Below are 27,852 nucleotides of genomic sequence, written 5' to 3'. Positions count from 1 at the left end.
CTGTTCTGTTCGCTCGCTATTCAAATAAAAATGATTAAGTTGAAGGATAACAGCCCTTACGATGAGTTCTCACTCGGGGACATAAAATTTTTAGTATTACCATTTCCTCCCCCTGGCTGGCGGCGTTGAGCTACTCGAGCGTCGGTGTGCAGGGACAAGAGCTTTTTAGCATCTGTGCATACATGTGAGCATCTATGCGCGGTATGTTTATCATATATCAGTCCATCTTCCACTTCAGTGCGGCCACGATTAGGCATGCACGGCAGTCGGGATTGTTTATATATAAGGAATAAAAAAAACAAATAATACAGTCTCTAGATAATTTATTTTCTAATATAATTAAATATTTATTGCATTGTTTGTATAATATCTTAAGTATTAATAATATTTTATTTTAGACACATTTTTAGAAAACTACAAAATTGTATCGAAATTGTTAATTATTTTGCGAGCTTCACACGCCTAATTATTTTTGTATTACAGATTACAGCTTTAGTGAGACTGCTTACTCCTACACAATATTTTAGATTGTACACTACGAGAAATATGAGCATACCGCTGATTTAGAGAAAAGAGAGCCTGACCTCAGGTGGTTTACATCGTTGAATAATATTTTACAACGGGACTATTTTGATGACAAACATAAATTTAACGGTGTATTTTATATGGCAAGCAGCAAGAAACATCAGCAGCAGCAGCGATCAGTAAACGTAGGAGTAAAAACATTGGACCCAATAATATCATGATCATAGTCATCATTATCCTGATGTCTCCAAAATAAAATAAAATTACATTATAATACAAAAATATATATTCTTAAATTTAACGTAATTTTTCTATTAGGTATATAGTTTTTATTTTATAGAAAAATTTTGGAAGGATAAAATGTAATTTTAAGTAGAGCAAATATTTCTATTGAATTGATTTCACTGATTTAGGCCTCAAAACATCAATTACTTATTAATTATAAAAAAAATATCTTTATTCTACCCATTTCCTTTTTTGTTTATTTTATATGCATTTGTTTAACTTCACGGTGTATCGCGCATATGCTTTATGCAAAAGGCAGAAGGTATCTTGTGTTAAGACGCTTTGTTCCTCACTTTCTTACATTATTATATAACAAAACATCCAGGAAAGAGGCACAACTCAAAAACAACACATTTTTACAACAGAATTGACCCGAGTATAAAATTTTCAGTTATGTATAATTATCTAAAATTTTAATCTTGCAAGAAAGGTAAAGGTATTTGTTAACTTCCTTAATAGATTTCTTCACAGAAAAAGACAACATTATGACCAAATAAATTTATAATATGTGGCTGCCAGGAATGTCGTTCGCTGAACTATAAAAAGTCAACAAAATCCCATTTTTTCGTAACATCCTCCCTCAGGGTGCTCCCGTATGCAAACTCATACAGTGAGTTGTGCTATTTTTATATGAATAGACATATTATTTATTAAGTATACTTATTGGTCCCTGTTATTCATTTGTGACTTTTTACTTAAGTAAAGACAAATAAATTATATAAAAAATATCAAGTGGGACCTTTGCTTATGAGCTATTATCTCAAGAATATTAAAATGAATCTTCCCATAGATATCTACCACTATTCGTAACGACATTGAAGATATCTATCAAATGAATCAGGAACTTATCAAATAAATTCCAAATATTTTATATGTAGGATCATAGTATATTCATTTAGCAGATTCACCACCCTTTTCCCCCCACCATGCTATGGCAAGCACCTAGTGACAAGACACCACCACTTTCCGCCTAATATTTAAGACATTACATGTCAAGGCGGTGGCGGTACTCAACACCGTAGTATGTTCATTAAGATAAAAAGTCACGAATATTTCTATTGATAAATGAATAGCTTAAAATTATATGTAAATCTTTATCACAATCTAGAATTCTCGAACTGACTTCTTATACTTCTGAATTTAAGGCTCCAAGATTTCGTAGAAAACGGTGGTGTTTTTAAATCGGTAATAATTTTACCATTATTTGGAGCTCCTACATTACCATTACTAAGACTATTATCATTAACTTTATTGATGCTGTCATTCTGGTCTTTTCCTGTGTCCGTTGCGGTATTCTCTGGAATTTCTTCTCTGTGAAAAATCCTGTTGATTGGGAATTGAAGTCCATAGAAAACATACATCATTCCCCAGATTAAAAGTTGGTACAGACACACTTGCCACCAGTTCATTGTACCAAAAACTTGATACAGCCAGCGACCGGTGGCGAAGTAAATCGAATAGTATCTGAAAAAAGTATTTTCATGAAATATATGTCACGTAATTTTTAAATTAGTTTGTTAGCCAATTTCAACTCACATACATACATACATACATTTATTTGTAGTGACACATGATAACACATGATATACTTTTATTAAGTTAGTGAACCAATTTTACATTTAAAAATATAAAAAAAATAATATAATATTATTATGACTGAGGAATATCGAAGAATGGTGGACGGACGGCTGGTTTAGTACCTAAGCAAATATGCAGAGTTGACTGCCAACCTTCACTAGTGGAAGAGACATTAAAGACAGAAAATCATGTTTAATCAGTTCCATTGGTACGTAACGAGAATGTTACATTTACAGTCAGATGCTGACTCCTAATTTGTTTTGAAAAATTTATAATTTTAAGTACTACTTATTGTACATATATATATATATATATATATATATATATATATATAACTAACAATGATATTCCCTATACTTACACTATGGCGTAGGCGACAGCCACAATCAAATATAAAATCATCTCCATCTTTATGTCAGTAGGTTTCCTTCTCGACTGAAGCAAAGTCTCGATGAGCAGTACGATGGTTATATTTGTGTGGACGCAGTGGTTGAACCACCAAGGGACCACTTCGTCATACACTTGAGGGAACACCAGCTCCCGGTCTATTGCGTATACACACCAGAACATGGTCGTCACGAACTGAAATTTAAATTAAATAATAATCTTGGGATTGTACTAATATGTTACTATATTTTTCACTTTTTGACTATTTAGGCAATGGAGAGCCTTGAATGGCGGAATTAGACGTTACGCTTGGTCTCATAGAATGAGGAAAATTTAAATTTAAAAAAATCTAGATATTTATATTGTAACTTACCAAAGTGCAAGGCACTACCATACCACAGAAGAACACATCGCGCCAGTATTTAAGTTTCTGGGCGATGTTGTTTTCTTCCTTGTCTAACCATTCTAACACATCGTGTGTTAGAGAGAGACCGAGGAAGATTGTTTGGAACACCTGAAAATAGTAAAGAAATAAGTTTAACTTTTTAATCTGACTTCCAACCAAGACGGATATAAGTTTGACTTGAATATTTCAGTATGATATTAGTATTCAGGTTCCCTAGAACATGCGCTAAATCTCTTAAGTATATGTATGTTTGTAAAATTGTTCTTTTCTTTCACAAATTTCTCAGAAACTAGAAGTCACATAGAAGTGATCCTTATTAATTTAAATGTGGTGTATTCCAGTTTAGAGAAACTGTTCGCTAAATCGTTTTTAAACTCGGTTCAGTAGTTTATGGGAGTCTATGTGTGTCAGTATCTATTTATTTTCCGCCAATCAACACGCAATGTCTCGAACGTAGTGTTTTAACATTACAAAGAGAATATATTCACTAATATATTTAATTGTTACCAGAATTAATTATAAATGAGTAATTGCCGCAGACGGTTGACCTCAGATAACTAAAAGGTCTACGTCTGGACGTCTATTGTAGACCTACATAACACGAAATATAAATTGGAAATCATATGTGTAAACAGTCACTCTCGAAATTCCCCTTTTTATCGTCGTCGTGGGAATTTCAGGAAATTCTCTTTAAATGTTCTTGATATATATCTAATAACAAAACATTAAAGGACTTTACCGTTCTAAATGTTATTTATTATCCTACATACCGTTTACAATAGTTAAGTAACGAGAGCCATAAGGTACATTTTTAATATTTATTAGAAGAGAAATAAAGATTGAGATTTCAACGCAGCGTTACTTCGGCTGAGCATCGTCAGTTAGAGACACTATGTAAGGAGCAAGTAGCTATGCGCGGGATACCACTATATCCTGAGAAGCAAGCAGTATAGGCAAAAGTAACCTGGAAACCCCCGTGTTAAGACACTTCCCTTCTCCACGTTTGCATTGCATTGCATGTTGTTACAAATGAAAATATTAGATATTTCATTCCTTCGAGTGGAAAACGAACTCACTACCGTCGCGTTCATAGTCGCACTACGTCAGTGGGCCGCTGCGCCACGACAGCCTCATTCATTAGTAACATGCAACATACGTAAACATAAATAAACAAAATCACGTTAAATCACGATCATCATAATTATTTACATTTACAATTAACACGAGGAATACACAGCTTATCAATAAGGTCGACGGTCGAAGTCGACGTGCTTGCCACGTGATAACAGCTGATAAGGATTGATAACATAATTTAGGGTAGTTTCGACACCCCCTTTGATAAGTAAAAACGGAAATTAATTGTGATAGTATAGGAAATTACGTAATTGGACAATTTTTGGGTAAATAAATAAAAAACGAGACTTTTGCAGTATTATAAAGGATGCCATGTACTTGAGGGACTCATTAATTATATTAGAATTATTCTTATTTCCTTGTTCTGATAAGATCTAAGATATAGCGCAGCGTTGAGTTTCGCCTCTCATGCAATGTTCCTAATGTCTCATACATTTACATTTTACATTCTAGAATATCTAGATTGACTGGAATTCGGATGGATAACGGTGAACAGAGTGTCTGACACTACACACCCGGAACCACCACGGCGTTGAAATTTATATATAGAATATAGATAAAATAATATGGAAGGTGCATTTTACTTAAAGAAGACAACACTAATTAATATAAAGATACACCCTCCTTGTAAAGAAATAGAATCTGCAACAACCGCGTGGCTGTAGTTCATTATAATAAGCTATAGTTGTTACAAATATATGTATATCTGTAGATGTGTATTGTATATTGGAATATCATCCGATAAAGATTATTGTTAGATTGATTTAAAGGTCAAATTATAACCAATCATAGTAAATGGTAAATTAAAACTTCTTTTGCTGTACGAACTGATTGTTATTTGCGACTTTCAAAAATATTACAAATGAAACAATCAAAGTTTGTTGCTAAAATTTTTTTTAAGACAATATTACATAATTTTTTTATCCAATGATCGCTGATAACTTTAAATATAAAAAATGAAATATAAAATAAACTTAATCACTCTGATGAATTTGATGAAATTATGCATAAATAAAATGTTTTCATACACAACAGGTCACACAGGCCACTAAAATAGTTTTCCAAAATTTAAAATTATTTAACTCCCTTAATACAAAGTACTCACAAAATTCCATCCAGTCAAATATCCAGCTCGATATGTATACAGCATTTTAACTTCGGGTATATCACTGCTTTCTAAGTCTAAGGTGTTCGCGAGGAGGCCCACGTAAACGTGGTGGAGCAATCCAAATAAATGGAATACCGTTCTCCAGTACAGGTTGGAATCGCTTCGATCAAATAATTTCTCGTTTTCAGTTATCAAAAAGCACAGAACATTGTAAAATATATTCGTATCCTTCCAAAATTCATCCATTTTGTAATTTTTATTTAACAAATTTATTATTTTATAATTGTATTAAATTTTATATTATTTTTATATTTATAAATTATTTATTATTATAATTACAACTAAAACTAAATATGTTTAGACGCCCGTTTAGTTTTCGGGCGACTGGTTTAACTTTATTTGTGAGGGTAGTATGTGAACTGATTGGTGTTGCCATATTTGGATATATACCCTTTATTTCTTAAAGAAGTCTTTTTTTTTAATAAATACAATTATATAAATATTTTTTTAAGCTATCTTATTTTAACAGACGATCCATCCATGTCTTAATTATTTTCTAGCTTTTATAACAATATATTAATGTGTATATTTTGAATTCATAAAGTTAATAGATTAAAATGATAACTATATTTTAAATAGACAAAAATATATATCATGTTTTACCCAGCTGGAGTAGTCTTTTTTTCTAAAGATGTTAGGGACATACGTGTGTATATGTTTTAGTACATAATCTTTAAGGTACTTTTATTTTTAATCATTTTATTACATTTATACACAGACGGGTATGTATAATATTATACCTGTAACCTACAAAGTAAAAAGAGTCGAATGTTATATAATTTTACTTACCTTACTACTTACTTTTTTTATTGCACATTATCCAAAAAAAGTGGAAAAGACATTTACAAACAAGATTAAATTTTGACAATTCATCAACTTCATTTGGAATTTTAAGTAAGACAAAAAAATACCTAATAATATATCAAGTTCGTGGTACAACATTTAGTTTTACTTAAAATTCAGTGAACTCGGTTATATAGAATAGAACCTTCACCGCAAATCCATAAAAGTGATCTAGCATTGATCAAACTATATCCATATGCCACTTATTTAAATATCAATTGAATTTTTTTTTCAGTCCAAGGTCCATTTCAATTTTTCACCTATAATATAGACTTTTAATCTTCGCTTTAAATTTTTTTGAGGCCTTTATAACGCAGATTTTAAGTGTAATTAAACATTTAATATCCACACGCAACGCTTTTAGAATTCTACATAAACAATCTGTTTTATAGAATACCTAACACTATTGTTATAGTGACTATTAGCTAACATCTAAACCAAGGATTAATTAATTCTATTGTTATTTTAGTATTTTATAATCTACGTATGTATTTATTTTAATGTGTATAAGTATTATATTAGCTATCTGGTTTCGTCAAGATGACATTGTAATAGACCTTGAAATATAAAAGTACTAAATCATATACATGCATTGCTTTGACTCATGTATTTGTGTGGCGACCTGTCTGTCTGTCTGTCTGTCACTAGGCTTCAGCTTGGTTAACTATCACGATTAAAATTTTCACCGATTATATATTTACACTACACTATAAAAAACCGATTAATTATTTAAGGGGGCTCCCATACAACAAACTTTTTTGACTATTAAAAAAAGACTGAAGAAATAAATGTGTATATTATATTTAATTAATTAGTTCAACAGTAGCATCCTACTGTAAATAATTGAAGATCATTTTTTTATTAAATTAAACCTACAAAAATATTATTATATTTTAAAAATATAATTTTAAAGATAAATTCCAAGAGCAGTCCATATATGTATATTAGCATTTATATGTAGATACCTGTTTAGAATTGTTAAAAATTATCTTTTAAATCTAGGTCAATTCTGAATCGGATTCTAGAATTTCTTAACTTGTTACTCAATATTTTTGATAATTTTGTTAATTTATTTTGTAATTTCACGCCATACCCGCTATTTAATCTGATTAAACCTGGAGAAGGAGAAGTGTCCCGACACTCTATTCTCATTTGAAATAACATATATCCAGAATTCGCCAGAAATTGGAATCTCGCCCTCTACCTAGAGGGAATCTAGTGTTACAACTCTCCGTTCCCATTAAGACACTTCCGTTACCCAATTTCTGGCGAATTCTGGAGGCATTGCGTGTTGAGTAACAAAACAACGCTACGCCTCGTCAGAGCATGGAAATGAATATATTAAATATTTCATTTCCTCGAGTAACAATCGAACCCGCACCCGTTGCGCTTACAGTCACGCGATTGTACCCCTGCGCCACTCGTGATATCTTAATTAACTTGTTTAAAATAAATAGCAACGTATTCTATAATATACAACTAAAATACAATAACAGCACTCAAAATGAGGTTCATCAACTACGCTGCGATAGTTTGTATGTATAAGATGCAACATTATAAAATATTCACACAATAAATACTATTTAATTGTTTTGAAACATGCTACACGTATATTGTAAGGTCGTGTTATTAATTATAATAGATATTATTAGTACTAGAATTATTTCGTTTGCTTATTTACAGAATACTGATGTTTTTTCATGTCGCATCTAGACGTACAGTACCTACTATTTTTTTAAATATGTCATCAATTAAGCCACGTTAACAATAAATGTATTATGATTTCTAGATAGCAAAAAAAGATTTAATTGTTATGTTTTAATGACGGTTACAACTACACATTTTTTTTATTATTTCTTATTATAACGCTTCCATTTATGGAGCCTTTTGCTTATTACTTGTTGTAATTACCGGGAATTCCAATAAAATGACATACAGATATGTTTGGAATTAAAACTTCCTTTATAAAGACAAATTTTAATTAAAATAAATTATAATCAAATAAAGTGCAAAAATATAATATTCCTCTTTTTCAAACATTTTCGTGTTCATTGTGCGTGACGTTACGTAGTAAAATAATTAAACAAAAAACACCTACTTTAGTAGTAACATGTAAACAGGCAAATTATACATTGAATGTGTTTAATAAGTTATTAATATAGTTATTAATATTACACATATGAGTAGTTCAAATTGCTTATTCTATAATTATATCAATCAAAAGTGCATACGCCGAAATCAGTAATAGTTCAAAAGAAAGTACATTTATAAGTATTTTTCAAATCATCCCGATGAGACATTGCGCACCCACCCCGAGGAATGAAATATTTAATATTTTTATTTCCTCGCGCTGGTAACGAGGCAAAGCACAGCGTTGAGTTCCGCCACTCAACTCAAAGTGTCTTAATGGAGATCAATGAGTCTAAAGACTATTTTTCCAGGTTCACTCTGCTTCTTTGCTACCTGCGGGATACTGTGTAAAGCTAAAAAAGAAAAACTCCCTAAAAACGAGCAAATTTATTAAGTCACTAAAGCGACAACATTACATTTCTTAATACTCTGATAATATTATCAATTTACTATGACCGACGTATTTGTTTTAGTAGAAGATAAATAGTAATAGACCCGTCGTGACGCATTTCACAACGTTTTAATGATTACTAGTTCAAATTCCGTTTTGATATCCAAGAGAATAATAAACAAATCAAGTTAGTTAATTTTGATCTACAGCCACAAACCAAATAAAAATACTTTTTTACGAAACTATTATAAAAATTGAACGATCCCAGAGATGCCAGTACAAATTCCGCTTGGTTCAAATTGTATATGTTTTCTAAAACAATATTTTTCCTATTTGTGCAATAAATAATTATAATACACAAAAAACTTTGCCGACGCAATCAATAGTTTTCAATTTTTGTTCTTCATATTAATAATTACAATTTGTTAATTTTTTATTTGCACATTTGGTACTTAAATAACTAATCTTTAATTAATGGCATAAAATAACGATTTGATTGTTAAGCTTTAAAAAAAGGTTTTAAGAATTAAAAATATAAGTAACTACCTAAATTATAATACTATGTTAAAAATATAATATTAAATTAAAAATTATATTATTTTTATTTATTACTAGAGACTAATGCGGCTTCGTCGATTAAATTTGTCAATTAAATTAAAGTTGTGTTTGGAACGGAGTGTCTTAATAATAGGTGCCCAGATTCTCTCTGCCTACCAAGTTCAAATAACTTGGTGAAGGGTGAAGGTGAGTTCTATTATTAACCTATAATATTTACGTACGTATGTAGATAGAAAGAACCAAAAAATTCGGCTGTGCCTTTGATCCCTATTCGGAGAATTGATTGTATTTAAAATACCTTAATTTCCAATCCTTAATTCCATTTCCAACTAGAAAAATGCAGCGTAAAATTCCACCACTCAACAAGCAAGCAAGGTCTCAAAGATTGGTAGGGTACAATCAGTAGGATACGTGGGCAAAGGAGTGACATAACACTAGCTTTCTCTGCCTACCCTGCTGTGAGTTAGACAGTGTAAGATAGATAGACGTACCAAATTCCAATTAGTCAAATAGGCCCACGAGTAATATTTAATCATATACAATGTTTCTGGAATCTCTTGATCACTTATATAATAAATAGTACGAAGGCCCCAAGCTTGTACGAAACACATACACAACAGCTCCGAACAATGAAAAACTGTATTCACATATAAATAAAAATTAATTTGCAACATGTTTCGACCGTTCGCGGTGAGACTGTTTTTATTACTAAAATGAGATTTGGTTATGATTTTGAAATAATTATCTCGTATAATGTACATAATCTTAATAAATTTTGCCTGCGGCCTGGTCAATAGAAGATTACTAAGAGTGCTGTATGGCATATCCTAAAGTCTGGTTTCTACCGCAAGAGAACAACGTAGTCCTTAATGGGAACGGTCCCATTAAGGACTATGTTGAACTCGCAAATTAAGCTAATGAGCGCACGGGTCATTTTGTGGTCAATAATCTCTCCCAAGTAATACCAGAGGAGCTACAGGTGCGCTGCCGGCCTTTAAGGTAGATGCGTTTTTTGAAGTCCCATGTCGCATAGACCAGGAAACACTGACGCAAGTAGATCTTTCAACAGTTGTCTGGCGCGTAGGAGGAAGAACCGCAAAACAACAGAATGTCACGTATTTAGGTGGTGGGGATGATATTTAAGTCTGTGATGTACATTGCGATTAGAAAATTCGACAGCAGATACCAGGTAACAGTTCCTGAGAGTCTATCACAGATTGTTGGATCCCCAATGACGCAGACCGCTCTAATCCAATAATCGCTATGTTCAAATTTTTATCCGTTTTCTAGAAAATATTTCTCTTTTCTAAGTGTGCAATAACTTTTTAAAAATGTAAAAAATATGAACTTTTCTCAAATGGGATCGAATCTACAATCGTCACATTAACAGCCTGTCACTGCCACTGTGCCACTACAGCCTCTAAAATTAATGATTTTTCTTACATTACATTCAACTAAATTTACTTGAAATTTTAAATATATTTTAAGAACAAAAAACGTATTTAAAATTCATACATACGAGTAAATACAAAGTTGTTTTTTTACTTCTTAAGAGTATCAACGCTTAATTTAATTAAAACTACCACGTTATATAACAGTTTTCTAGAAAAATCTTTTAAACTTCATCTTTTAAGCGACAATTACGGCTTAAGCTTCTTTTTTTTTTTTTTTTATGGAAGAAGGACAAGGCAAACGAGCGTTCGGGTCACCTGATGATGATCACCGCCGCCCACGACCCCGTGCAGCACCGGAGGAGCTACAGGTGCGTTGCCGGCCTTTAAGGTGGAGATAGACGCGCTTTTTGAAGGTACCCATATCGTACCGACCTGGAAACACTGCCGCGGGTAGGCCATTCCACAGTTCGGTGGCGCGTGGAAGGAAATTTCTACGAAACCGCACAGTAGTGGAGTGCCACGTATCCAGGTGGTGTGGATGGTATTTAAGTTTGTGACGTACTGTGCGGTTGGAAAATTCGGCGGCAGCTAACAGGTCGAACAGTTCTTCAGAACACTCACCATGAAAAATGCGATAGAGAACGCACAGCGAGGAGACGTTTCTACGCAGAGCCAAAGTGTCAAGCCTTTCACAGCTTACTGGGTCCTTAATGATTCGAACAGCTCTACGTCGTATGCGATCAAATGGGTCAAGCTGATACTGGGGTGCACCAGCCCAGAGATGAGAACAGTACTCCATGCTTCACCTATATCTTACATATAGTAGGGTAAGGAGAGAGAGCATACTGTCAAGACACTCGATTCCCTCACATTCCGCACTTTGCTAGTTAAGTGGCAGAACTCATGCCGTTCTTTGTCTTGAATTGAATAAAACACATTCCCACAAGTGGGGATCAAACCCATAACCGTTGCGTTTACTGTCGATGCATACGGATGCAAGGCCTCACGTATGCAAAGTATGTTCAAGTAATGGTCGAAATATGTTGGTAAGATTTATACATAACTAGCGACCCCCTTGCGGCTTCGCCCGCTTTTACTACTGGATTATTCATATAATATATGTTTGTAAAGCACTTAAGATAATGTGAAAATTAATTAAACCCTAATGCAACCCGCATTTTAGTAATTTCAATAAGTATTTTCCAATTCTTTTACACAGCAAGGATTTTTAGTAGGTACCGTAATTTTAAAATCTGTGCTACTAATCTTTTCAAGTACTTATTAAAGTATATTTAAATGACTATTTTTAGATAGTTAAATGACTATTTTTAAACGGAAGAAATTATAAACAAAAGCCTACCTACTAATAACTACTATAAAAAATATGAAACCAAATATATCGCGCTGAAATAATACATTCAACTCCAATTATCCAATACGTGCAAACGCATCTAAATCTTCGTTGCTATAGAGGCAGGCGGGTTTTTTTTTGCTTGTGGTTAATACTGAAGAGGGTAGTCTGTCCCTGATGAAAAGCAAGCACTACGTGGCTGCCTGTGAGGAAATTAAATAGAATGCATCGGCCGGGAATCAAACCCGGGCCGCCCGCGTGGCAGGCGAGCATTCTACCACTGAACCACCGATGCGTGTAAGGCAGGCGGGCGCGGCGGACGTATGGCGAGTGGCGAACCGTTTCGCAGCAAGGATTTTTTGATATTGTAACAACTTCTAAAGTACTTATTACAATGAAAAACAGTAAAAGACAGTTTTGATCTATATTAAATGGCCAGCGTAACTTCTTCTTCTTCTTCCTGGCATTAATCCCGGCTATTACCAGGGTCTGCCTTCCTACTTAACCTACTCCACTTTGCACGATCTTTTGCGTCCTCGGTGGTTAGACCATTGGCTCTCATGTCCTGCATCACGACATCCAACCAGCGCTTCCTTGGGCGTCCGGGAGGTCGCGCCCCCAGGAACTAGTATAGCAAGGCACTTGCGTCCGACATAGTTCTTAGGCCGGCGCGTAACGTGGCCAAACCATCTCAAGCGACGCTCTTCTAGCTTATCCGCTACGTCACGGACCCCAAGACTACCTCGAATGAATGTGTTGCGTATGCGGTCAGACCGCGTTACGCCGCACATCCACCTCAGCATCTTCATTTCCGTGACGTGAAGCTCCTGAGTGTGCCGAGATAGTGCCGGCCAACATTCGCTGCCGTATAAAAGAACCGGTCGGATGATGCTCTTGTATATCAGCCCCTTGAGCTTGGGCGGTATTCTGCGGTCGCAGACCACACCAGTGACCTCCCGCCATTTGGCCCAGGCAGCACTTATCCGCCCTTGGACATCGTGATCGATGCCTCCAGACTCGTGCATAACGGATCCAAGGTACCTGAACTTCTCCGACTTAACGGCTGGCTCAGGACCTATAAGGATGGTGCTCGAGTCCCGGCTCCCGCAGGCCATGTACTCTGTCTTCGACACATTTAGTTTAAGACCGCCGTTCTCAAGCGTACCCTTCCAGAGGTTCACTTTACGCTCCAGCGTCAGTCGGTTCTCGGCAATGAGTGCTATGTCGTCGGCATACATCATCAGCCATGGAGGCTGGTCCTGGATGTGAGCCGAGACAGTATCGAGCACTACATTGAATAAGAACGGACTAAGAGCCGAGCCCTGGTGAACCCCCACTGTAATCGGGAAGGGTCTAGTATCGCCAACAGCAGTCCTAACCATAGAAGCGGAATCGTGGTACATGTCTCTGATAATCTCAATATAGGCCTCAGGGATCCCTTTGGATCGCAATGCCCACCAGATACACTGACGAGGCACACAGTCAAAGGCCTTCTGCAGATCTAAAAAGGCCAAATGCAGAGCTCTCCTTTTTTCCCTGTATACCTCCATCAAAGTTCTGAGGGCGAAAATGGCGTCCATGGTGCCCGATCCTGGCTGAAATCCATATTGAGACTCAGAGATAGTACACTCTCGGCGGAGCCTGAGGTCGATCATGCGCTCGAAGAGCTTCATGGTATGACTCATAAGCTTAATGCCCCTATAACTACCACAATCTTGAACACTGCCCCTTCCTTTGTAAATAGGGGTAATGAAGCTAAGCCGCCACTGATGCGGCATCTTACCAGTGTTCAAGATATGGTTAAAAAGGTCAGTAAGCATGAGCACACCAAGAGAGCCCAACGATTTCCACGCTTCGATCGGAATGTCGTCAGGTCCCACCGCTTTTCCGTTCTTCATGCGTCGAAGGCAATTACGTGTTTCGTCAAGGGTTATTGGGGCAATAAATCCGAGGTTAGGCGGTGGGTCGTGATGAAGACTGCATGGGTGCTGAGTATTCAGCAACTCCTGGAAGTAGCTTCTCCACCTCTCCTTCACAGAGGCATGACTACAGAGCAGCGTGCCCTGGGAATCTTTGACGCAAAGACATTTTGCGATATCTTGCGTCACTTTATCCCGGGAACGTGCCAGTTTGTAAATGAGCTTCTGCCCCTCCACAGTTTCAAGTTTATCATACAATGGTGACAAACTTTCACTGCGGGCTCTGGCTACAGCTCTTTTACAGGCACGTTTAGCTACTGTGTACTCCAGTCTGTCTTCAGGAGAGTTGGATTCTTGCCACTTCTTAAAGGCAGCCTTCTTTTCACGAGTCACCTCCTGCACCTCGTCATTCCACCACCATGTCTCCCTGACGATGACACGTCCTCCCTTAGAAAGGCCAAGAACTCGCCTGCCCGCCGCAATGATTGCCGACTGAGCCCGATCCCAAGCATCCTGAGCAGTCTCGGTGTTAGTCGAAATATCGTGACTTTTCACCTCTACCAGGAAGTCGGTCTGCATCGGTCCATTCAGCAACCACCACTTGATCCGAGGCCTACGTTTCTCGGCTACTTTCTTCTTCGGAGTGACGTTAAAGTCCATGACAAGAAGACGATGTTGGGCCGTTAGGCTTTCGCCTGGAATGACCTTACAGTTAGTTACCCTGCCCATATGACACCGTCTGGTCAGTAAGTAGTCTATTTGAGTTGAGTGGGACCCGCTCTTATACGTGATAAGGTGCTGAGAATTCTTTTGGAAGAACGTATTCACGACGGCCAGATCAGACGCAATACAGGTTCTCAGAATATTTTCTCCCTCTGCATTGCGAAGACCGTGCCCAAAACCCCCGTGAACATGTTCATACGGCTCAGCAGCCCTACCGACGTGCCCGTTCAAGTCCCCCCCAACTAAGACCAATTCGGTAGACGGCACAGCAAGTAGCACCCCTTCATACTGCTCCCAGAATGTCTCCTTTTCGGCCGCGCTACATCCCGCCTGGGGAGCATAGGCACTGATTAAGTTTGTGATAACGCCCTCAATCAGTACCCTCACTCGCATCAAGCGGTCGGAGCGACGGTCAACTTCAAGGAGCCCATCCTGAAGCTCTTCAGAAAGCACTACCGCTACACCGTTTCTACCCGAAGGTGACCCAGTGTATATAAGCCGGTAACCCTGTCCGATGTTACGGGACTTATTGCCCTTCCAGCGAGTTTCCTGGAGGAAAGCACACTGGACCCGACGTCTCATGAGTACATCTGCGAGTTCCCTGCATCGTCCGGTTAGAGAGCCAATATTCCACGTTGCAAAGCGGAGTTTCTGTCTGGTTACTCGCGTCTTTAACCGTGCCCGTACTTGACACGGTAGCCCTTGCCCACTTATCGCAGGTGTAGGGCGATGTGCCTGCGCGTCGTTTAGCGGCGACGCCCTAGCCGTACCCAGTTTCTTTCTGTGACTCTCCATTATGTCGGCGGATGGCGGTTTTTTACATGGAGCGACTGCCGTCTGACCACCAAAACCCCTTTATGGGGAAAAACCGGGGGGGAGAGGAAAATAGAAGGGGTAGGATAGGCAAAAGGAGGGAGCTAAGGAAAGGAGGAGGGGAAGGGGGGGGGGTGTTAGGACACCATTCTTACGGACTGGATGAGGATGTAAGAGTGGCGGCTCTAGGATCCGGGGTCGCGTACCCGTATGCCCATAAACAAATATCGGACAGATATTAGTCAGAACATCCTCTGGATGAACTAATATACTTATTTATATGCTGAGAGTAAGGGATAAGTGAAACTTGAGTCGATACAGCTGAAGTGTCAACGGCGTGATGTGTCAACAATTAAATGCATTTTTATCTAAAACTATTCGCAATTTCGAAATTGTGTAAAAAGCAAATTTTATCTTCGTTTAACGTAGAAAATTAATAAAGTATTTTAATTGATAAGGATTAATACCATTATGGAAAAATATCTCTCACAATAAAAAATATATTGAAATTATTATTTTTAGACAGAAAAATGATCACTACACGTTATTCTTAAAAGATACGAATATGCCATCGCGGACTTTTTTGTACATCTCATTAAGAGGAACAATACTCCAGTACATTTTTTTCATGTAGTACTTACCATTAAAGCAGCGCATGCGCGAAAGTGTCTCAACGGGTAGGACTTTATTCATATTTATCGTATTTATGTTAATTTACATAAGAATGTACAAATAATAAACTATATATAAACCTTCTACGAAAAATACTCGACCTAATGGTGAAAACCGCAACAAAATCCGTTGGGTGGTTTAGAAGAAGAAGAGTTAGAAACAACAGACAGACACGAAAAGCGACTTTGTTTTATAAGATATAGGATAGGATATGGCATGTAACAGGGTAGGGAGAAGGAAACTAGTCTTCAAACAATCAGTTTATAACTTCCCGCGAGACATTGCGTGAAGAGTGGAGGAAATAAGGGGCGGCCCGTTTTTATAAACCACTCTCAATTGTGAGCTCGATCTTGAGATACCGTTTTCATTCATAGATTCAAGAAAAAAATGGCATCTCAAAATTGCTCTCAAGATCGCTCTCAAAATTGACAGCCATTTATTAATATGTGCCTAAAAGGACAAGAAAATGGAAATAAAATAGTATATCCATTACATATGGTTAAAAAAGAACTTATCAAGATGGTCTGTTGATGGAGTCAGAATATGAATAATCGAGCACTTGAATGTTGGCTCATAATTTATAGCTCTAGGTATAGATAGTGTTTTTTATATTATTTTAAGTATGTTTCATCTATTATTTATAAAAGCAAGTCATAACATAATATTATTTTTTTTTACTTACCCCACAAAAGAGTATTAAAAAACACAAATCTTCCTCCAATATCACAAAGTATTCTCCGTAAATAGTAGAAAACGTACATATTGTAACGGAAATTAACTCAAAAAAATGAAAAAATGTCTTAAACACCAAAATACTCATATTATTTTTATTTTTCTTTATTTTCTAATGTTGAGACCGTTCGGTAGCAATAGCTGTTTTGACTAGAATTTAAAAACTTAAAACAACATATCGATTGATCCTATGCTCTTTGCACAGTGGTTAAAAAAAATAAAAAACACCGGACAAGGGCGAGTCGGGCTTGCCCACCGAAGGTTCCGTACAAAAATTGGAAATCTCGAGCTTATTCTGAAATTCAAGCTTATCTTAGCCAGAGCCTTTTCATTTGAACTTGAAGTAGCAGTTTTAATACCAAATTTTTCCCCCCTTTTAATGCTATTCTTGTTAGGATTTAACCACAAATGTATAGTTTTTCCTGAACTAGTACAACGTGTAGATGCTACCTACCATATTTAATAATTCTAGCTCAACTGGAAGTACCCTATTAATTTTGATTTAGTGCCAACATAAGCGTTTTTTGCGATATCGGCAACCGCAACTAAATCTTTTGTAATATAGACTCATTAATACAATACATAAGGACACATTGTAATATTTTTTTTATGTTTTTTTCCCTCACGCTGTATCCCGCACAAAGCAGGATAGACAGAAGAAACCTATAAGACAATAAAACACTTCCAGTTCTTTATTCAGATAATCTGTTACGGACATTTTGAATCGTCGAATGAACATAAAAGCTCGGAAGGCAGTTGTTTTTTCAAAATTGATGTTGCAATTTAATTGCTAAGCTGCCTATACTATCCTGCATGAAATTTAGATGATATTAATGAAAAACATTTCGATAGATCGTCCATATTCTTATTGGATATCTTCTATTTTAGAGTGAATATTTATTTATTATTATCAGTTTAGATAACAGAGATTTAAAAAACAGAAAACAACAAAAAACAATACGAGGAACCCCAAAACATTAAGCATAATTCATACACTATGAAAACATTAAGCAAATATTATACAATGTTAAAAATTTACTAAAGAAATTCTAATGAGTCATTACCGTAGTGTTTTTTTTTCTTTGTCGTCATAAGGTAATAAAAAGGTAAGGAAAAAAATACTGACGTCAAATATCTGTCAATTACCGAGTTACCTACATAATAGAGGGAACCTGATATTAAGATACTTCGGTTCCCACGGAACTCTCAATATGACTTTTGGTTTCTATAAATTAGTAGATAAACATATATACTCTCTCAGCCGTCTCATTTACGGTCGTACATTTCTCCTCTGCACTACAACGGCCTCAAGTCTTTTCTTGCGCTTGCAAAAAACACTGACATTTTATCTACTTCATAGATAAATAAAATGTATTTCTCTGGCTTCCCTCGTATTTAACATTAATGAACAATGACATACATATAACGTACAGTATAAGGGTAATCTCCTATTATACCTACCTTTAAGACCTTTTCACAGAGTTACTGTGACCTAGTTAGTTGTATTAACTTTTGTTTTTTTTTTGTATGGATAAATCATGCAATATATTTGTATTAGCTTGTTTTTTTCCTCCATATACCAGGATATTCAGTGGGGACCTAGTCTCGAGATATTCTATTACCCAACGTACCACCCGAATTTCGATTTTTTTTTGAGACACTGCTTGTTTAGTGGCGCTGTCTTGTTAAGAGAGCAAGGAAATGAAAATATTTTATTCCCTTAAGTGGGAATCAAAGCCACAACCATCGCAATTACTGTTAGACGCTGAATGACTCTAAACAATTTTTCCTTCCGCAACGGTAAAATTAAAATATTTTAAATACTAATATTTCAAGAATATTAATTTGCTAAAATAATGGATAAGGCGCCCTAATAAAAAAAATATATTACATAGAATTATAGATTTATGTGTATATTGAACTATATATACAGGTTGAAGTCTGACAGAGGGTTTTGGGTTCAATTCCCACCAGAGAAAGTGAAAAATTAATATGTTCATTTTCTTGAATTCGGCGGAGAGTCGGAAGTGCCTAATGAGAACAAAGTCTCTTAACACTAGGTTACCAAGTTCCCTCTGACACAGACTTGAATGACTCCAGAATTTGGCGGAAAGTGTCCTCACTTCATGTATTTTCTTAACACAAGGTTCCTGCTGCTTACTCGGCTATGTAGAATGGGTAAATACATAGAGCTACGGACATATTCCATCGTAGGCAATCGAATCCGCCACCACTTATTCAGAAATCAATCCTAACAAACACACCAAAAGAATGAAAACATTTCCGTTGAGGAAAATAAAGATATTATTAGATAATGTGCAAATTAAAGTAATTTTACAGTACAATGGTACAATATGGCTGCGAAGATCGCATTGAGATTAAATTACAAAGTCATCTAAACACTGTACCTACTAGAGCAGGGATTCCCAACCTGTGCGCCGCCGCGCCCTAGTGCGCCATAGAAAGTAAAAAGGGGCGCCGTGAGAAGGCGCCTTCCTAAATCTGAAATCGGAAATCTCAAAATCTTTGAGAAACTGTGCGGAGACTAAGCTCAACCGTCACATTGAATTGACTAAGAACTGTCGTACTTTATTATTCTTATGTCTTAATTGTTATTTTCTCATTTAAATAAATAAAACTCAATTTCTATTTGGGAGCAGGTATCTATTTCTTTAGACTGTTTAATTTTTAAATAGCGAACTAGCTTGGGTAGGGTGCCGTCAAAAAATACCAAACTTGTAACTGCGCCGCGAGCTGAAAAAGGTTGGGAACCCCTGTACTAGAGGTAAAGTAGTTATTATAGGTACCTATTTGTTATGTATGAATTGAAGTACCCTTGAAGTGTATCCTTTCCAATAAAAAAGGAAACATCAAAATTGGTTGGCGGGATATTGAGCTATTCGTCCATTTGTCACGCAAATTTAAGATTTATGTGTTTTTCTCATTGATACCATTGTCAGAAATGGACCAAATTAAAATGGGAGCATACAGGAATAACCAACTTTCAAATAAAAGAATCATCAAAAGTTTTGAAGTAACAAACATAACACGAACAGTCGAAAGTGAAGATTTAGCGGAAACTGTTGTGACAATAGGTTTCCAGATTCCCTCTGCCTACCCTGCTACCCTGCTATTCAATAGTAAATGCCAATTCAATTCAGTTTGGTATAGGCAATGGTTGTAGCACGAGTAACGAGCGTGACATAATTCACCTAATATCAATAAATTCCTTTCTAGTTTCAAGTGCTTTACACTAACTTAACTGACTGGCTGTTTTAGGCGCATACGTTAAAAACGTGTTTAACTTGAAAATTACTCGTAAGTAGGCACGTTCATTTTAAAGTTAATTGGTAGATTGGCAAATCTGGATGCAATACAATGTTTGTAAGTTCGGTTCACGTTTGAAAATAATTATATTTAAAACTCAGCTTCACGCTGTATCCCGCACACAACAGGACAGATAGAGGGATAGCTAACCTTAAGACACTCCGTTCCTTATTTTCCACCGAATTCTGGGACATTGCGTTTTGAGTAGCGGAACTCAACGCTGGGCTTTGCTTCAACACCATAATGAAGAAATGAGAATAAAAATTTAAAAAAATATTTTATTTCATCGAGTGGGGATCGAACCTACAACTAGTCGCGTTTACAGTCGCACATTTGTGCCTCTGCGCCACTACTGGAATTTTCAAGACGTAAATTGGGAAATCTTGTTCGTCTCTCAATGCTCCCCCACAATGCTTAACCCACTTACTCGTACATGCCAATTTTCAACTTTGTAAGTTCAGTAGTTTCTTCTGTGCGTTATCTCTATTCTTGCGAGTTCAACGTAGTCATTAATGAAGCCGCCTCGCTTCGCACGCCGGTCTTTAGAAAACAAGTACGGTGTAGAGTTCCGCCACTCATCGTGTAATCAGCGTTTAAGTAATGCTAAGTCAGTATACACTTATGATATGGACGTTATACGCTAGTACCAATAAACAATACTCGTACATGGCTATTAGCTAGGGTAGAACTCAGAATTACAAGTCATTGTTTTTTTTTTATACTTAACTGTGCGACGCGTGCAATTGCGAGGCCAGGCGTGGCGCAGGGGTGCAAGCGTGTAATTGTAAGTGCGACAGATTGTGGGTTCGATTCCCAAAGGAGGAAATTAAATATTATATATATTCATTTTCCGAGACGCAAAGAATGTATGTTCCATTCGAGGGACAAAATCGAACGACTTGACCGATTTTGATGATTCTTACGTTAATCGATTCATCTTAACCTCGCGTGTTACTTAAAAGACGACCATAAAGAAAACCTATTTCCAATCAATTAAATCTTCACAAAGAACCATGTAAAATTTATATATACAGATATAAACTATTGAGTTTTTTTTTGTTTTTGTTATTTTATTTACACGAATTTCACTAATTGAGGGGAAAAGGTTGATATTAAAAATATTTATTAATTAAGTCAGGGATGAATGACAGGAAAAGTATCTCAACATTTGTATCACTTTACAAAATATAGCATTTTAATTTTTATGTATATAAATCAAGCTTATATTTTTTTAACATAATTTTTTAACCCTAATTCCCCGTTTACCGTCTGACGTCGCCCCACAACGCCAAAGACCTCAGTTTTCTCTATCCCGTCATAAAACATGAAAATTATACCATTGAGATCATTAAATTACTGAGTCATCTTAACCATGCCAAGGTACCGTGAATATCTATTATCTTTAACTATCTTTTACCTGTGGCTTCGCTTGTGTTCTTAAATGAAAATAACCACCAATTTATATGATACATGAGTCAGGAGTCTTGACAAGTTCTAAGTGCGGAGAAAAAGCATATATATATATATATATATAAGCATAATAACCCTGACTCCATACTCTAACTCGAGGTACTGTAGGATTCATTGAAGAATTTAACTAGTTGTAACTGGGATGGACCACTTTTTGAACTTTCACGCTATCCCACCCATAGTAGGACAGACAGAAGGAATCTGGGAACCTAGTGTTAAGACAATCCGTTTCCATGAATACACTTCCGCTCCCGACGTTTTACCTAATTCTGCGCATTTACGCCCAATGTTAATCTTCTTCTTCTTCCTCCTGGCATTAATCCCGGCTATTGCCAGGGTCTGCCCTCCTACTCAACCTACTCCACTTTGCACGGTCTTTTGCGTCCGCGGTGGTTAGACCATTGGCTCTCATGTCCTGCATCACGACATCCAGCCAGCGCTTCCTTGGGCGTCCAGGAGGTCTCACTCCAGGAACTGATATAGCAAGGCACTTGCATCCGACATAGTTCTTAGGCCGGCGCGTAACGTGGCCAAACCATCTCAGACGACGCTCTTGGAGCTTATCCGCTACGTCACGGACCCCAAGACTACCTCGAATGAATGTGTTGCGTATGCGGTCAGACCGCGTTACGCCGCACATCCACCTCAGCATCTTCATTTCCGTGACGTGAAGCTCCTGAGTGTGCCGAGATAGTGCCGGCCAACATTCGCTGCCGTATAAAAGAACCGGTCGGATGATGCTCTTGTATATCAGCCCCTTGAGCTTGGGCGGTATTCTGCGGTCGCAGACCACACCAGTGACCTCCCGCCATTTGGCCCAGGCAGCACTTATCCGCCCTTGGACATCGTGATCGATGCCTCCAGACTCGTGCATAACGGATCCAAGGTACCTGAACTTCTCCGACTTAACGGCTGGCTCAGGACCTATAAGGATGGTGCTCGAGTCCCGGCTCCCGCAGGCCATGTACTCTGTCTTCGACACATTTAGTTTAAGACCGCCGTTCTCAAGCGTACCCTTCCAGAGGTTCACTTTACGCTCCAGCGTCAGTCGGTTCTCGGCAATGAGTGCTATGTCGTCGGCATACATCATCAGCCATGGAGGCTGGTCCTGGATGTGAGCCGAGACAGTATCGAGCACTACATTGAATAAGAACGGACTAAGAGCCGAGCCCTGGTGAACCCCCACTGTAATCGGGAAGGGTATAGTATCGCCAACAGCAGTCCTAACCATAGAAGCGGAATCGTGGTACATGTCTCTGATAATCTCAATATAGGCCTCAGGGATCCCTTTGGATCGCAATGCCCACCAGATACACTGACGAGGCACACAGTCAAAGGCCTTCTGCAGATCTAAAAAGGCCAAATGCAGAGCTCTCCTTTTTTCCCTGTATGCCTCCATCAAAGTTCTGAGGGCGAAAATGGCGTCCATGGTGCCCGATCCTGGCTGAAATCCATATTGAGACTCAGAGATAGTACACTCTCGGCGGAGCCTGAGGTCGATCATGCGCTCGAAGAGCTTCATGGTATGACTCATAAGCTTAATGCCCCTATAACTACCACAATCTTGAACACTGCCCCTTCCTTTGTAAATAGGGGTAATGAAGCTAAGCCGCCACTGATGCGGCATCTTACCAGTGTTCAAGATATGGTTAAAAAGGTCAGTAAGCATGAGCACACCAAGAGAGCCCAACGATTTCCACGCTTCGATCGGAATGTCGTCAGGTCCCACCGCTTTTCCGTTCTTCATGCGTCGAAGGCAATTACGTGTTTCGTCAAGGGTTATTGGGGCAATAAATCCGAGGTTAGGCGGTGGGTCGTGATGAAGACTGCATGGGTGCTGAGTATTCAGCAACTCCTGGAAGTAGCTTCTCCACCTCTCCTTCAAAGAGGCATGACTACAGAGCAGCGTGCCCTGGGAATCTTTGACGCAAAGACATTTTGCGATATCTTGCGTCACTTTATCCCGGGAACGTGCCAGTTTGTAAATGAGCTTCTGCCCCTCCACAGTTTCAAGTTTATCATACAATGGTGACAAACTTTCACTGCGGGCTCTGGCTACAGCTCTTTTACAGGCACGTTTAGCTACTGTGTACTCCAGTCTGTCTTCAGGAGAGTTGGATTCTTGCCACTTCTTAAAGGCAGCCTTCTTTTCACGAGTCACCTCCTGCACCTCGTCATTCCACCACCATGTCTCCCTGTCGATGACACGTCCTCCCTTAGAAAGGCCAAGAACTCGCCTGCCCGCCGCAATGATTGCCGACTGAGCCCGATCCCAAGCATCCTGAGCAGTCTCGGTGTTAGTCGAAATATCGTGACTTTTCACCTCTGCCAGGAAGTCGGTCTGCATCGGTCCATTCAGCAACCACCACTTGATCCGAGGCCTACGTTTCTCGGCTACTTTCTTCTTCGGAGTGACGTTAAAGTCCATGACAAGAAGACGATGTTGGGCCGTTAGGCTTTCGCCTGGAATGACCTTACAGTTAGTTACCCTGCCCATATGACACCGTCTGGTCAGTAAGTAGTCTATTTGAGTTGAGTGGTACCCGCTCTTATACGTGATAAGGTGCTGAGAATTCTTTTGGAAGAACGTATTCACGACGGCCAGATCAGACGCAATACAGGTTCTCAGAATGTTTTCTCCCTCTGCATTGCGAAGACCGTGCCCAAAACCCCCGGGAACACGTTCATACGGCTCAGCAGCCTTACCGACGTGCCCGTTCAAATCCCCCCCAACTAAGATCACTTCGGTAGACGGCACAGCAAGTAGCACCCCTTCATACTGCTCCCAGAATGTCTCCTTTTCGGCCGCGCTACATCCCGCCTGGGGAGCATAGGCACTGATTAAGTTTGTGATAACGCTCTCAATCAGTACCCTCACTCGCATCAAGCGGTCGGAGCGACGGTCAACTTCAAGGAGCCCATCCTGAAGCTCTTCAGAAAGCACTACCGCTGCACCGTTTCTACCCGAAGGTGACCCAGTGTATATAAGCCGGTAACCCTGTCCGATGTTACGGGACTTATTGCCCTTCCAGCGAGTTTCCTGGAGGAAAGCACACTGGACCCGACGTCTCATGAGTACATCTGCGAGTTCCCTGCATCGTCCGGTTAGAGAGCCAATATTCCACGTTGCAAAGCGGAGTTTTCGTCTGGGTACTTGCGTCTTTAACCGTGCCCGTACTTGACACGGTAGCCCTTGTCCACTTGTCGCAGGTGTAGGGCGATGTGCCTGCGCGTCGTTTTGCGGCGACGCCCTAGCCGTACCCAGTCTGTTGTTGGTTCGTTCCATTTGTGTTGTGGCTGTTTGTGGTTTTTCCTGGAGCGACTGCCGTCTGACCTCCAAAAACCCCTTTGTGGGGAAAAACCGAGGGAAGAGGAAAATAGAGGGGGGTAGGATAGGTAAAGGAGGGAGCTGGAGAAAGGAGGGGGAGAGGGGGGGAAGGACACCATTCTTACGGACTGGATGAGGATATAACCAATGTTACGCCCAATGTTAATAATCAATCCTAATCCATAAATTGCAACCATAGATTGAAATAGACAGAGATGGAGGATGGCATGCAGGTTAGTGATTGGATAGACATGTCGGACAATACAAGATTGACGTTAACTGGAGATAGGAGATACATTATTAACATTGGGCGTTAGTCCATTTATGCGCATACCCAAGTGATGAATATTTAATTCCATCGATTGAGAATCGAACCCACAACTGTCACACTTTATGCCCCTGGGTCTCTACGGCCTTTGCATGTATTTTATAGTAAAGAATATAAAAAATCCATAATGCATTTTATTACGCGAGAACTATCATCACTTTTATGATAATTGTGCAATAAAATAAAAAATAATATGATACTTTGTAATAGAACTAGAAAAATAGAACAGAATGTTTCGTAGTTTGTTAAATAAATATAAAGATGAAGACTATATGGTGTTGAGTTCCGCCACTAAACACGCAATACCTCCAAAACTCAGCGGAACGCGGGGAACGGAGTGTCTTAACACTAGGTTCCCTCTGCGTGCCCTGCTGTTTGCGGGATACAGCGTGAAGCTGATTTTTATGTTGTTACGAGCGTATAACAATTTTGACATAGCTCCTATACGTTTCCTAAGGGCATAATAACACTTTAAAAATGCTTTATGAACGCGGGAACAAAGCCACAAGTAACAGATAGCCTATACATATAATAAAATTCGGTTTGTCTGTTTATCTGAGCGTTTGTACACGCTAACCTTAGAACTGATTAAGCTAAAGTAATGCAGTTTTCACTATTATATTTCAGAAAATTTTCCTTACATGTTTTGTTTGTTTTATTTGAATCGGCTCATAAATAAAGAAATATAGCTATATAGTGTGATAAAATAACAATTTTATTGAATTGGACGATAATTTAATAGTAGATTACTAAAATATTATTTTGTGATAATGTTATTACACCACGTTAGTAATTCACATGAGAAAGGATATAATTGTGTAGTTCGAGCGGGCGAAGCCGCAAGCAGCTCGCTAGTCTTATATACAACTTATTGTTACGTGATAAAATAGTATAAATCAAAATGATAGCGTCATCGTTGTAAAATGTCACTTAAGCACGTAATTAAAGGCACGTTAATAAGAACTCACTTTGCTTATAATAATATGCTTAATTAATATTTAATTCATTGTATTCCGATGTCGAATTGTACTTTAATAGAATAGAGAAACGAATATAATAAAAGACAAAATTCGGTGTAGAGTTCCGCCACATTACACACCATGTCTGGAAAATTCGGCGGAAAATGGCTGAGTAGAAATAGAACTGACAACCACCACATTTACCTATAGATAGGATTTTACCCGATTACCAAAATGGGGTTATGTTTTTCGCGCATATCATGTACATCTATAAAATGTATTACCTCGGATCTTTTAAACCGCAGGATGGGTGGATTTTGACAAACGAGATATCGTTATCTTCGGTCCAAAAAACCCCAAAAATGTCTTTAGGTAGGTTTCATATTTAAAAAAACGAAACATCACCAAGCCACGACAGGTTATAAAAATATTTTCGTGTTTTTTGTTTTTTTTTTATTTAAATAACTATCATTTTTAATATTGTATGTTAAATAAAGGTGTAATTACTTATCTTACAATCAGTAAACAAATAAATCAAACGTCGCAGAGGTCACCGCGAAAGAAATATATTGTGGGAACTTCTTGTTTTATTTGTCTTAACAATTCACTTTTTTAATGCTTTGTAGATTAGCTTCACGCTGTATAACGCACACAGCAGGGTAGGCAGAGGGAACCTCCGCTCCTCCCTCCGAGGGGACACTCCCCAAACGATGTTAAGTTGCACCACTTAAAATACAATTTGAAATATTTATATTTTCTGTTTTGATTAACTAATTGCGGACAAAATTAAAATATAATGCTATGATTAAATGAGCCGCAATGTGAAGTTAAAAAATAATAATAATAAAAACCAACCAAAACCACCACCACTATTTTCACAGAAAAATAAGATCCGTGTGATATATATCACCAAATTATAGTTTTAACTAAGAAAATATATATAAACCACCTACAAAATTCCAATTAGTGAAAAAGAACGGTGTTAACATCTTCAAATCCTTCAGTAATGGATGTACCATCAGCGACTCATCCATCGTCAACCATATTTTACATCCAAATAATAACACAATCACAAATAACACAAAAGATAATCCGTGAAAAATGGTCTTTAAAAATCGATTAATAGTAAATTTGTTCTTAAATCGATTAGCACTAACTCCAGATTCGATATCACTCATTGTTACACAACTTTTTTGTGTATCCACTCAAAATTATACACTTTTTACACAAAATAACGATTATACACTTGTCTATTTACACATTGTATAGTAATAATTCAGTAACATGTTATTATTATTATTAAATAAGTATAAAAATATATTTTATTGTAAATTATTGGATTAAATAACCAATGCGTGTTATTTGTATGACATCGAATACGTTTATGACAATATTAAACGGCCGTGGTTGTATGGCTTCATTACCATTTAA

The 27,852-nt window shown here is 37.6% G+C and overlaps 1 protein-coding gene across 2 annotated transcripts; it reads right to left on the bottom strand.

The window, feature by feature from the left end:
* Positions 1-306: 306 nt before the first annotated feature.
* LOC146537122 (androgen-dependent TFPI-regulating protein-like) lies at positions 307-27,793 on the bottom strand. Of its 2 annotated transcripts, none has more exons than XM_085187605.1 (4): positions 27,375-27,793; positions 3,149-3,289; positions 2,750-2,970; positions 307-2,274 (listed from the first exon to the last, which is right to left on the bottom strand). In XM_085187605.1, the coding sequence occupies exons 1-4, from the start codon at positions 27,597-27,599 to the stop codon at positions 1,908-1,910; spliced, it is 954 nt and encodes a 317-aa protein (XP_085043731.1). In that variant the 5' UTR covers positions 27,600-27,793; the 3' UTR covers positions 307-1,907. The 2 variants fall into 2 exon arrangements, with proteins under 2 accessions (XP_085043731.1, XP_085043730.1); XM_085187604.1 differs by lacking the exon at positions 27,375-27,793 and adding an exon at positions 5,421-5,716.
* Between the last annotated feature and the right edge of the window lie 59 nt (positions 27,794-27,852).

This window comes from Heliconius melpomene, chromosome 7 (assembly GCF_056956725.1).
Source record: "Heliconius melpomene rosina isolate 202511_hmr_F chromosome 7, ASM5695672v1, whole genome shotgun sequence".
Classification (NCBI taxonomy): Eukaryota; Metazoa; Arthropoda; class Insecta; order Lepidoptera; family Nymphalidae; genus Heliconius; species Heliconius melpomene.
Note: the sequence above shows the minus strand (reverse complement) of the source record. Positions and strands in the feature narration are given on the sequence as shown.